The sequence below is a fragment of the Mustelus asterias genome, chromosome 1 (genome assembly GCF_964213995.1).
Source record: "Mustelus asterias chromosome 1, sMusAst1.hap1.1, whole genome shotgun sequence".
Lineage (NCBI taxonomy): Eukaryota > Metazoa > Chordata > Chondrichthyes > Carcharhiniformes > Triakidae > Mustelus > Mustelus asterias.
The window spans coordinates 185890049-185903690 of record NC_135801.1 but is presented as its reverse complement, the minus strand read 5'-3'; the positions used below and the strand labels follow the sequence as shown (position 1 = coordinate 185903690).

The following is a 13642-nucleotide window of genomic DNA, read 5'->3' as shown; positions in this document are numbered from 1 at the left end:
CGCCCACTCGCTCAGCCTATCCAAATCTCTCTGCAGACTTTCCGTGTCCTCCACGCAATTCGCTTTCCCACTCACCTTCGTGTCATCAGCAAACTTGAATACCCTACATTCAGTCCCCTCCTCCAGATCATCTATGTAAATGGTAAACAATGAGGCCCCAGCACCGATCCCTGCGGCACGCCACTGGTCACCAACTGCCAACCAGAAAAGCACCCATTTATCCCAACTCTCTGCTTCCTGTTAGACAGCCAATCCCCAATCCACGCCAACACCTTACCCCTAACTCCGTGTACCCCAATCTTCTGCAGCAACCTTTTGTGAGGCACCTTATCGAACGCCTTCTGGAAATCTAAAAACACCACATCCACCGGTTCCCCTCTGTCAACCGCACTAGTGACATCTTCATAAAAGTCCAGTAGATTCGTCAAACACGACTTTCCCTTCATGAATCCATGCTGCGTCTGCTTGATCGAACCATTCTTATTCAGGTGCTCTGTTATTTCCTCTTTAATAATGGACTCTAGCATCTTCCCAACTACGGACGTTAAGCTAACCGGCCTGTAGTTACCCGCCTTTTGTCTACTTCCTTTTTTAAACAGCGGCGTAACAGTAGCTGTTTTCCAGTCAGCCGGCACTACCCCAGAGTCCAGCGAATTTTGATAAATTACTACTAACGCATCTGCTATTACCTCAGCCATTTCTTTCAGTACCCTGGGATGCATTCCATCCGGGCCCGGGGACTTGTCTACCTTCAGTCCTATTAGTCTACCAAGCACCACCTCCTTAGTAACAGTAATTGTATTAAGGACCTCCCCTCCCACCAACTCTCGATCTCTAATATTCGGCAAAGTATTTGTGTCTTCCACCGTGAAGACTGACACAAAGAACTTATTTAAAGTCTCAGCCATTTCCTCGTTTTCCACTATTAAATCCCCCCTCTCATCTTCCAAGGGTCCAACATTCACTCTAGCCACTCTATTCCTTTTTATATACTTGTAAAAACTTTTACTATCATTTTTTATATTTTGAGCTAGTTTAGTTTCATAATCTATCTTTCCTTTCTTAATTGCTTTCTTAGTTGTTCTTTGTTTTTCTTTAAAGCTTTCCCAATCCACTAATTCTCCACTATTTTTGGCCACTCTGTACGCATCTGATTTTATTTTAATACTCTCCTTTATTTCCTTCGTTATCCACGTCCGGTTATCCTTTTTCTTACAGTCCTTCTTTATCACCGGAATATATTTTTGCTGAGTACTTAAAAAAATCTCCTTAAAAATCCTCCACTGTTCCTCAGCTGTCCTACCTACCAGTCTGCTCGCCCAGTCTACATTAGCCAATTCCACCCTCATCCTATCGTACTCCCCTCTGTTCAAGCAGAGGACACTGGTTTGGGACCCTACTTTCTCACCCTCCATCTGTATCAGAAATTCCACCATATTATGATCACTCATCCCAAGAGGATCCTTCACAAGAAGATCCTTAATCCTACCTGTCTCATTGCACAGAACCAGATCCAAGATAGCTCGCTCTCTCGTAGGTTCTGTAACATACTGTTCAATGAAACAATCCCGACAGCATTCCAAGAACTCTTCCTCAAGCCCTCAACGTCCAATTTGAGTCGACCAATCAATATGTAGGTTAAAATCCCCCATGATTATTGCCGTTCCACTTTTGCACGCATCCATTATTTGCTTGTTTATAGCCCTCCCCACCTCTAAGTTATTATTTGGGGGCCTATAGACCACGCCTACCAGTGTCTTTCTCCCCCTACTATTCCTTATCTCCACCCACAACGATTCCACGTTTTGCTCCTTAGAGCCTATGTCGTCTCTCACTACCGTCCTGATATTATCCTTTATTAACAAAGCTACCCCACCTCCTTTTTCTACCTGTCTATCCTTCCTAAATGCCTGATAACCCTGTATATTCAGTTCCCAGTCCCGGTCACCCTGCAACCATGTTTCTGCGATGGACACTAGATCATATTCATTTGTATGGATTTGTGCCATCAACTCATTTACTTTGTTTCGAATGCTTCGTGCATTCAGGCAAAGTGTCTCTATGCCAGCCTTTATCTGGACCCGGTTTGTTGAAGCGCTACTAACATCTCCCAAGCATTCTCCTCCTTTAGCTAGTTGTTTATTCACTATACTCCTGGCATTAGAGTAGACACATCTCAATCCTATGGTCTGACCTCTCCCCTTCTCTGTTCCCAGTCCACCTGCCCTCTTGCACTGCCTATAACCCTTCTCTGTTTGCGAGCTACCTTCCTCACTCTCAGTCACGTCACTTTGATCCCCTCCCCCCAGCCTATCTAGTTTAAACTCTCCCCAGTAGCCTTAGCCAACCTTCCTGCCAGGATATTGGTCCCATTAACCCTAAACCAACACGGTTTGTGGGAATTTGCTGGTTGTCGTGTTTCCAACGTTACAACAATGGCAACATTTCATTGGCTGTGAAATGTTTTGGAACGTCCTGAGATCACACGCTGCAAGTTTTTCCTTCATCCAGATCGGTTTCCCAATTACTTTTGAAACGCAGCAATTGTTGCAGCAGGCATCAACAAAGCAAGTTTATCTCACACACAGCAATAAGAGGGGAACAAGAGGTGAGTACTCGGTGTTATATTTTTGAGAAGATGACATTTATACTGTAATGGTTATTAACCAAGACGCTGGGAGAACATCCTTCACTTCTCTGAATAGCAATGTTTTATTGTTACTGATGACATGTTTGATGCGTCTTTAATTTAGGGTAAAATGGAGGAATGAAGGGCGTCATACAAATTCCATCAACAACAAGCCTGGATGGCTTGGGTATTAAGAATTAAAGGGGGCCCTGGTTACTTTATTACAAGAAGGTGCAAGGTGGTCACATCACATCCAGGGGAAACCTGAACCCACCAGGGCCATGTGAATTCAGCGCTGAGCTCAAACAGAGCATAGGCGGAACTTTCCCATCCCGTCCGCCACGGGAATCGTGGCGGACGGAACAGGACCGTGTAAAGGTCCATTGACCTCACGTGGGATTTTCCGGTCTTGGAGCGAGCTCGGCCGGAAAATCCCATCCCTGTATTTTGGCAGTTGCAAAGGCCTAAACCCGTCGAATTAAAGTTATGGAGTCGATGATCGCAATCTTGAAGGCAGGGTAATGTCTGTTTAACAATCCTAATCTAAAGTTATTTAAATCACCAGCCTTTCAAAAATATGAGAGAAAAGGTTTGCAGCATGTCATCCGGGGTTCAAGTCCGCTACATTGCTCTGATTGACAGGACAGCCGGTACAGAATCTGTTCTAGAGGTTTTAATAGGAACATAAGAACTAGGAGCAGGAGTAGGCCATTTGGACCCTCGGGCCTGCTCCGCCATTCAATAAGATCATAGAACATAGAACATAGAAAGCCACAGCACAAACAGGCCCTTCGGCCCACAAGTTGCGCCGATCACATCCCCACCTCTAGGCCTATCTATAGCCCTCAATCCCATTAAATCCCATGTACTCATCCAGAAGTCTCTTAAAAGACCCCAACGAGTTTGCCTCCACCACCACCGACGTCAGCCGATTCCACTCACCCACCACCCTCTGAGTGAAAAACTTACCCCTGACATCTCCTCTGTACCTACCCCCCAGCACCTTAAACCTGTGTCCTCTCGTAGCAACCATTTCAGCCCTTGGAAATAGCCTCTGAGAGTCTACCCTATCCAGACCTCTCAACATCTTGTAAACCTCTAAGAGGTCACCTCTCATCCTTCGTCTCTCCAGGGAGAAGAGACCAAGCTCCCTCAACCTATCCTCATAAGGCATGCCCCCCAATCCAGGCAACATCCTTGTAAATCTCCTCTGCACCCTTTCAATGGCTTCAACATCTTTCCTGTAATGAGGTGACCAGAACTGCGCGCAGTACTCCAAGTGGGGTCTAATCAGGGTCCTATAAAGCTGCAGCATTATCTCCCGACTCCTAAACTCAATCCCTCGATTAATGAAGGCCAGTACGCCGTACGCCTTCTTGACCGCATCCTCCACCTGCGAGGCCGATTTAAGAGTCCTATGGACCCGGACCCCAAGGTCCTTCTGATCCTCTACACTGCTAAGAATGGTACCCTTCATATTATACTGCTGCTTCATCCCATTGGATCTGCCAAAATGGATCACCACACACTTATCCGGGTTGAAGTCCATCTGCCACTTCTCCGCCCAGTCTTGCATTCATCATGGCTGATCTTTATGTGGACTCAGCTCCACTTACCCGCCCGCTCACCATAACCCTTAATTCCTTTACTGATCAAAAATTTATCTATCCTTGCCTTAAAAACATTCAACGAGGTAGCCTCAACTGCTTCACTAAATCTCAAGATAGGTATTCATGATGAGAGCTTTTATTTAAACCATTAAGTCTGTATGGTGAGAACTGTATTAAAGATTTTTAAAGCATTTTTCTTTTCATTTGCACATGGCTCCTGAGTTTGGACTAGGGTGGACACAAGGAGAGTTGGCATCATTTGACATGGTGGGGGTATAAAAGGACCATGTGGCAGATATAAAGGGTTGTTGGGGATGAGGAGCCAAAATCTTACAACACAGCTAGGTTTCTTTCTAATTAGCCCACCTTGGCATTCAAATCACTCCCAAGGTGACCTATGCTCTGCTTCCAGAGTCAGGGGGCCCAGATTCATCCTGCACATCTCCCCGGAAAAACTTACTCAGAAAGTCTTTTCTTCACATGGCAGGTTTGGCCATTCAAAAAAAATTCCCGATTCAAGATATCGGCCTCAGTAGGAAAAATCTGGTCCCATGACTCCGAAGTCCAAGGAAGGGGCTAGGAATGTCAGTTTTTTTTAAACAAAAATAGTTAAACTTTAAACTGTCTATTAAGTTTCAAGATAAAATGAAATTGGGAGGTTTAATGATAGCAATTAGCATCACAGTCTGGATACAAGGCCCGTGTGATTCACATTGCCATGGAGATGATTTTGAGAGGAAGAAATGTCCCTCAGATCAGCTTACAGGGCATTTACTCGAAATATCCCTGAACCTCAATCGTGTCAGTCTGGAAGGATGCAAAGAGAGAAAGTAAGCCTCTATGGTCTATCACACAAGAGCTGGGTGAGAGCTCGAGATCAAACGTAGAGACAAAATCCATGAGGATCTGACTGGGACTAAACAATTTGCCTAACATTGGTTAGAGGGGGGAATCTCCAAGGTAACACTTGGCATAATTTACGGACTAGAAGTTTTTTTTTAATTAATTCATAGGATGTGGGTATTGCTGGGTAGGTCAGCAATTATTTGCCCATGCCTAATTGCCCTTGAACTGAGCGGCTAGGGCAGTTAAGAGTCACATGTAGGCCAGAACAGACAAGGATGGCAGATTTTCTTCCCAAAAGGAGATTAGTGAACCAGGAGCGACCTGATAGAAGTCTACAAGACTATGAGAGGCATGGACAGAGTGGATAGTCAGAAACCTTTTCCCAAGGTGGAAGAGTCAATTACTAGGGGGCATAGGTTTAAGGTGCGAGGGGCAAGGTTTAAAGGAGATGTATGAGGCAGGTTCTTTTTTTACACAGAGGGTGGTGGGTGCCTGGAACTCCCTGCCAGGGGAGGTAGTGGAAGCGGATATGATAGTGACTCTTAAGGGGCGTCTTGACAAATACATGAATAGAATGGGAATGGAGGGATATGGTCCCTAGAAGGGTAGGGGGTTTTAGTTCAGACGGGCAGCATGATCAGTGCAGGCTTGGAGGGCCGAAGGGCCTGTACCTGTGCTGTAATTTTCATTGTTCTTTGTAGATGGGTTCTAACAACAATCAACAATGGTTTCATAGTCATTATTCGGCTTTTAATTCCAGATTTTTATTGATTTCAAATTCCACAATCTGACATGGCAGGATTTGAACCCAAGTGTCCAGAGCATTACTCTGGGTCTCTGGATTATTACTCCAGCAACAATTCTACAACACCACCACCTGCCCACGTGTGGCTGGAAAGAAAGGGGAAACAAGCCCCCAGGCGTTAAGAATCACTTTGGACTGGATTCTGGAATATAGCGTGTCTACTTAAGGGACGGATTAAAGTATAAGAATGGAAGGAGATTTTTGCTCATGTTAAAGCATTAACCAGGGTATGTTTCAGTAATATAGATGTGGAGATGCCGGCGTTGGACTGGGGTAAACACAGTAAGAAGTTTAACAACACCAGGTTAAAGTCCAACAGGTTTATTTGGTAGCAAAAGCCACACAAGCTTTCGGAGCTCTAAGCCCCTTCTTCAGGTGAGTGGGAATTCTGTTCACAAACAAAGCTTATAAAGACACAGACTCAATTTACATGAATAATGGTTGGAATGCGAATACTTACAACTAATCAAGTCTTTAAGAAACAAAACAATGCGAGTGGAGAGAGCATCAAGACAGGCTAAAAAGATGTGTATTTCAACCGATGCTATACACTAGAGACATCGATGACATTTTCTTCCTTTGGACTCACGGTGAACAATCACTGAAACAACTCTATGATGACATCAACAAGTTCCATCCCACCATCAGGCTCACCATAGACTACTCTCCGGAATCGGTTGCATTCTTGGACACACGCATCTCCATTAAGGACGGTCACCTCAGCACCTCACTGTACCGCAAGCCCACGGATAACCTCATGATGCTCCACTTCTCCAGCTTCCACCCTAAACACGTTAAAGAAGCCATCCCCTACGGACAAGCCCTCCGTATACACAGGATCTGCTCGGATGAGGAGGATCGCAACAGACACCTCCAGACGCTGAAAGATGCCCTCATAAGAACAGGATATGGCGCTCGACTCATTGATCAACAGTTCCAACGCGCCACAGCGAAAAACCGCACCGACCTCCTCAGAAGACAAACACGGGACACAGTGGACAGAGTACCCTTCGTTGTCCAGTACTTCCCCGGAGCGGAGAAGCTACGGCATCTCCTCCGGAGCCTTCAACATGTCATTGATGAAGACGAACATCTCGCCAAGGCCATCCCCACACCCCCACTTCTTGCCTTCAAACAACCGCACAACCTCAAACAGACCATTGTCCGCAGCAAACTACCCAGCCTTCAGGAGAACAGTGACCATGACACCACACAAACCTGCCACAGCAACCTCTGCAAGACGTGCCAGATCATCGACACAGATGCCATCATCTCACGTGAGAACACCATCCACCAGGTACACGGTACATACTCTTGCAATTCGGCCAATGTTGTCTACCTGATACGCTGCAAGAAAGGATGTCCCGAGGCATGGTACATTGGGGAAACTATGCAGACGCTGCGACAACGGATGAATGAACACCGCTCGACAATCACCAGACAAGACTGTTCTCTTCCTGTTGGGGAGCACTTCAGCGGTCACAGGCATTCGGCCTCTGATATTCGGGTAAGCGTTCTCCAAGGCGGCCTTCGCGACACACGACAGCGCAGAGTCGCTGAGCAGAAACTGATAGCCAAGTTCCGCACACACGAGGACGGCCTCAACCGGGATATTGGGTTCATGTCACACTATTTGTAACTCCCACAGTTGCGTGGACCTGCAGAGTTTCACTGGCCGTCTTGTCTGGAGACAATACACATCTTTTTAGCCTGTCTTGATGCTCTCTCCACTCACATTGTTTTGTTTCTTAAAGACTTGATTAGTTGTAAGTATTCGCATTCCAACCATTATTCATGTAAATTGAGTCTGTGTCTTTATAAGCTCTGTTTGTGAACAGAATTCCCACTCACCTGAAGAAGGGGCTTAGAGCTCCGAAAGCTTGTGTGGCTTTTGCTACCAAATAAACCTGTTGGACTTTAACCTGGTGTTGTTAAACTTCTTACTCAGTAATATAGAGCAGAAGTTGCCTACAAGGTAATATTTGGTCAATAGGGATATAGTGAGGATGCTGGAAATCTGAAATAAAAACAAAAAACGCCATGTCATTCTTACGGACAGGAACTGAAGTGTTCCACAAAGCTTCCCATATCTTGTCATTTTCATTCTCCACTTTGCTCCCATTCTGACCTTTCTGCTAGTTTTCCAATAAAGCTCAAGGAACAGCATATCCTCTTTCACGTTGGCACTCTACAGCTTCCTGGACTCAATATTGAATTCAAAAACTTATAACCTCTGCCTACATCTTGTTCTGTGTACGTTTCTTTTGCTGGGTTGTTTCTTTGTCTATTCTTTTATGTTATATTCAGGCGACTGCAAGAAGCCATTCTTGCTTTATCTGAACACAACCTCTGTCTCTTTACTATCTACCAATCACTACTCTCTCTGGTTTTTGCATCATATGTCTTTTGTTGGTTAATCCCACCGACCCTCCATTCTAATACCTACCTTCCCTTTTGGTCCTCCTGTCCTCTCTCCCTATTCCACTGTTTTGAAAACTCTTACATTTCTGTCTTTCTTCTGTTCTGATAAAAAATCAACCTTAAATGTTAACTGTCGCCATAGTTACTGTGTGCACTGCTGACTATTTCCAACATTTTGTTTGTTTTTAGACTATAAGACATAGGAGCAGAATTAGGCCACTCGGCCCATCGAGTCTGCTCCGCCATTCAATCATGGCTGATATTTTTCTCATCCCCATTACCACTGATTCCCCTTATTAATCAAGAACCTATCTATCTCTGTCTTAAAGACACTCAATGACCTGGCCTTCACAGCCTTCTGCGGCAAAGAGTTCCACAGATTCACCACTCTCTGGCTGAAGAAATTCCTCCTCATCTCCGTTTTAAAGGATCGTCCCTTTAGCCTGAGGTTGTGCCCTCTGGTTCTAGTTTTTCCTACTAGTAGAAACATCCTCTCCACATCCAGTATCCTGCAAGTTTCAATAAGATCCCCCCTCATTCTTCTAAACTCCAACGAGTACAGACCCAGAGTCCTCAACCGTTCCTCATTTGTTTTGCTTCAGCGTTCAGTCAATTTTCTTTTAGTTTACTTGCTACAGTAAAAGTCTCAAAAACATGACATTTTGGCATGCAATTCCTTCCTGTTGGAAACTGGGAATTCAAGTTTCTTTTGAAAAGTTATCGGCCTCTACTCGTAACAGGAACTTCAACAGGGACCCTCAAATGTTCCGTCCAAAATAAAAAAACCTCCACATCTTTGACAATTCAGCATTCACCCAGTACGCCATTGAACTGCTGTGTCCAGGTTAGATAAACCTACTGGGTGGAGATTATAAAATCAAGAACAGGCAAAACAGTTCCAACTTCTGTGAGATTCCCATTCCCCATCTCTTCCGGAAGAAGTCAAAGCACATCCATAAAGTTGCATATTATTACCATTTTTGGCGGTACCAGGATCAGTATAATGTAGCGCATTTCATTGCAATTCTCTCCCCAGTTCTGAGGCCGTTCCAATCGGCATATGCACACATGTCGTCTCTGGAGGGATGTTACAGTGCACCTGCGGGAGAGAAGGGAGATAAGCAGTGCAAGAATTTTAGGAAAGTGTTAAGTCTGGAATGGAGAAACATTTTGCAGTAACACATCACGAGAAGCATCTCCATATCATACACCAGACAAATGCCAAGAAAAAGCAAAATGCCTTAACTAGCTTCAATCCAAGGGAAAAGGAGAGAAATACATTACAAACTCTTAAATTTCATGACTAAATAGCTACATTTTCCCCACAAGTTTAAGCACTGCTCTGTACTGAGTTAGCCTCAGCCAATGAAGCAGAAAGGCTGTTACAATTGACCAAAATCAGAGGTTAGAGTGGCTGAAATGAATAGATAAATACGAAGATCACCGCTCGAATCCCCACTCCTAAACCACTATTTGTCAAAGAATGCTGGAAGGAATATGGCAACAATCAAGATTATATGAAAGATAACAAAAAGACTAAAAGCTCTACATCTGCATGCACACAGCATTCATAAACTAAATCAATTGATAGCGCACATTGAAATAAATAGCCAGTATGGAGGTGTGGCTACATGATAAGAAGGACTAGGTTCTGAATATTCAGGGACTTATGATGTACAAGAAGAATAGGAAGCCAGGTAAAGGTGGAGGGGTAGCACTGTTGATCGAGGATGGCATTAGTTAGAGGTAAAGTTGATGAGGACATGAGGAATAGTAAGAGAAAGAAGTCACTGGTAGGAGTGGTCTACAGGCCCCCAAAAGTAATCACAATATATGACAAAGTATACAAGGAGAAATACTGGGTGCTCATGATAAAGAAATGGCTAATATCCTGGGTGATTTTAATCTACACAAACTGGAAAAATCAGATCGGCAGTAAGAGCCCGGATGAGAAGTTCATAGAATGTTTTCAAGATAATTTCTTAGAGTAGCATATTCTGCAAACAACCAGAGAGTATCTTATACTAGACTTGGTATTGTGTAAGGTGAAAGGATTAATTGATGACCTCAGAGCAAAGACACCCTGAGGTAGAAGCGACAACATCATGAAAGTGAGAAGAGTGGGTCTAAGATTAGTGTTTTAAATTTAAATAAGAGAATCTAGGTGGACATGAAAGCTGAGCTAGCTTAACTGAACTGGGATACTAGGCTAGGGGATAGATCAACAGAGAAGCAGTGGTAGATATTTATGGGGATATTTCAGAATAAGTATATTCCTACTATAATGAAAAATTCGAAGGGGAGGACCATCAGTGATGAAGTAAAGGAAAGCATTAAACTCAAGGCAAAAGCATGTAACTGTGCAAAGAGGTCAGATGATTGGTCAGAATGACTAAAAGGTTAATCAGGAGAAAGAAATTAGAGAGAGGAAGCTAGCTAAAAATATAAAAACAGATTAAAAAGGAAAAGTAGTGAGTATCGGTCCTCTAGAGTGTGAAAATGGGGATTAATAGTAGACAACAAGGAAATGACAGATTGAGTGAACAAACATTTTGCTTCTGTTTTCACTATAGAGGATACAAAAACATTCCAGTAATAGCGATAAATCAAAAGATGGAAGGGAGAGGAAGCTGCAGGGATTTGTGCTGGGGCTTCAACTTTTTACAATTGATATCAATGACTTAGATGAGGGGAGTGAAGACATTGGAGGGAAATTATCTGACCAGAGAGTGGCCGGGATGAGGGGTGGTTGTAGAGGCAGAAAGCGTCTAACACATGCAGTATCAGACATGCCAGAACCACCATATTCGGGGCTAGTGCCAAGGGCCAAAACATGAATTCCTTTCAGTCAGCAGACAGAATGGGCTGAGTGGCCACCTCCTCTGCTATTATTTTCTATGAATCCTCACTTCATCCAATGAGACCCAAGAACCATTCAATTTAGTTAGATAAGACGGGTCAAAATAAGTGTGCCATTAACATACGAGATGGAGATGCAGAAATGTGTCCATTGGAACACAGGCTCCCAGCATGTTCAATGATCTGTCCACTAAATGAGAATGTCTTGCCTCCGGTGTGCTGGAAATCTTTGAACTGCTTAATTAGGGTGGCACAGTGGTTAGTTAGCACTGCTGCCTCAATTCCCGGCTTGGGTGACTGTGTAGAGTCTGCACGTTCTCCCCGTGTCTGCGTGGGTTTCCTCCGGGTGCTCCGGTTTCCTCCCACAGTCCAAAAGTAGTGCTGGTTAGGTACATTGGTCATGCTAAATTCTCCCTCAGTGTACCCAAACAGGGGTGTGGCGACTAGGGGATTTCCACAGTAACTTCATTGCAGTGTTAATGTAAGTCTACATGTGACACTAATAAACAAACTTTATTCCACAATCACTTTCATTGCCCTTTATCTTTTTCAAGCCTCGTGCTATGCTGAGAAGCCTAAATGCTTAGAAAGACATTGTTTACATTCAATTACAAGTACCTGTACCTTTAACTAGCATCTTGATTGACGGGTCCAGACTATCTCACAGTAGGCAGTAGCTTTGTTTGTTTTTATTTTCCTTCACAGTTGATTAAATTTGAAGTGCTTCTTCTTTTTAGCTGCCACGGTTTTTTTTAAAAACAGTCTCTGTTCTGAAAATCTTCTAAGAAAGACCAGGTGCACAGCCTGACTATTTCCCCCCCACCCCCCATAGTGCGTCTTTTGCAACCTCTTATGCCTGAACAGCATGCCTGATATTGGAGGTTGTTTTCAGCCATAGAAGAACGTGGCACAGACTTCCCCTGCAAACCTGGCAATGCCACCTGCCATCTTGGCAGTGACACCCTAGCGGGACCCGCACCTCCGATGACCCCAAAGTGAAATGTCTCTCTTGTGGGGTGGGTGGGGCTGGGTCACCCTCATGCCGTGTGTGTGTGTGTGTGTGTGTGTGTGTGTGTGTGCGCGCGCGTGTGCGCGTGTGCGCGTGTGTGCGTGCGCGTGTGTCCCTGTCCCTCCATGTAGCAGTAGGGGAGGGAGATTGTCTCTCTGAGGTGAAGGTGCTCCCCATGTCTGTGGGGGGGTTGCCATGTCCGTGGAGTTGGGAGAGGGGGAGGGGTGGTCTCCAAGATCAGGGTGCCCTGAAGCTGGGCTGGCCGGCGGTGTATTTCCCGTTGGGGATTTTTTTTTCCCAGCAAAATGTGGTTGAATCCCACCTGGTTAGTGTTGGCAGCCAGGAACAATCCGGTTTTCCCGCTGGCGACAGCACTTACTCTTCATTCAAGAGAATCACGGGCCACATCTCGAATACTGCGCGCAGTTTTTGTCCCCTTGTTTCAGGAAGGATGCAAATACATTGGAGGCAGTTCAGAGGAGGTTTACCAGATTGACACCTGGAATGAGCGGGTTGTCTTATAAAAGGAAAGGTTTGGCAGGCTGGGCTTGTTTCCACTGGAGTTTTGAGGGGCGAGAGGTGACTTGATTGAAGCATACACGATCCTGAACAGTATTGACAGGGTGGATGTGGAGAGGATGTGTCCTCTTGCGGGTGAGTCCAGGAGTAGGGGGCATGGTTTTAAAATTAGGAGTCGCCCTTATAGAACAGAGACAAGGAGATTTTATCTTCTCTGAGAGTTGTGAATCTTTAGAACTCTCTACCTTAGAGGAGGGGGGCGTGTGGGGGAGGGGGGGTGTGTGGGGTGGGGGTCATTGAACATTTTTAGGGCAGAGGTACATATATTCTGGTTAAGCATCAGGGTGTAGATGGGAATGTAGAAAACAAATAAAGATCATGGCTGATCTGATCGGATGGCAGAGCAGGCACGAGGCACCAAACAGGCCCCTAATCTGTGTGTATGTTCATATGAACAAAGAACAAAGAAAATTACAGCACAGGAACAGGCCCTTCGGCCCTCCAAGCCTGCACCGACCATGCTGCCCGACTGAACTAAAACCCCCCCTACCCTTCCGGGGACCATATCCCTCCATTCCCACCCTATTCAGGTATTTGTCAAGACGCCCCTTAGAAGTCACTATCGTATCTGCTTCCACTACCTCTCCCGGCAGCGAGTTCCAGGCACCTCCCCACCCTCTGTGTAAAAAAAACCCACCTCGTACATCTCCTTTAATCCTTGCCCCTCGTACCTTAAACCCATGCCCCCTCAACACATGATCTGAGGTGATGATGGTCACGCTCAGCACTGGTCTTCCTTGTGCACCAGCTGACTGGCCAGGGGGGAGTGTTGGCTGGTGCTAGAGACCCGAGATGCTGGTAGTGAAGTCCCAGCACCAGACTGCACCTTCATCGAGGGTGAAGGTAATGCTATGCTGGGAAAAACAGGCAAAGTTGTCTCATTG

At 45.1% G+C, this 13642-nt stretch overlaps 1 protein-coding gene across 2 annotated transcripts in view; it reads right to left on the bottom strand.

Annotated features, from left to right (window-relative positions):
- The window catches only part of slc4a11 (solute carrier family 4 member 11), a 218406-nt gene that overhangs the window by 108873 nt on the left and 95891 nt on the right, over positions 1–13642 (bottom strand). For both annotated transcript variants that reach the window (XM_078224199.1, XM_078224209.1), the window contains exon 7: positions 9287–9410. In XM_078224199.1, coding sequence (XP_078080325.1) covers positions 9287–9410 — 124 coding nt within the window. The remainder of the gene's footprint in view (positions 1–9286; positions 9411–13642) is intronic.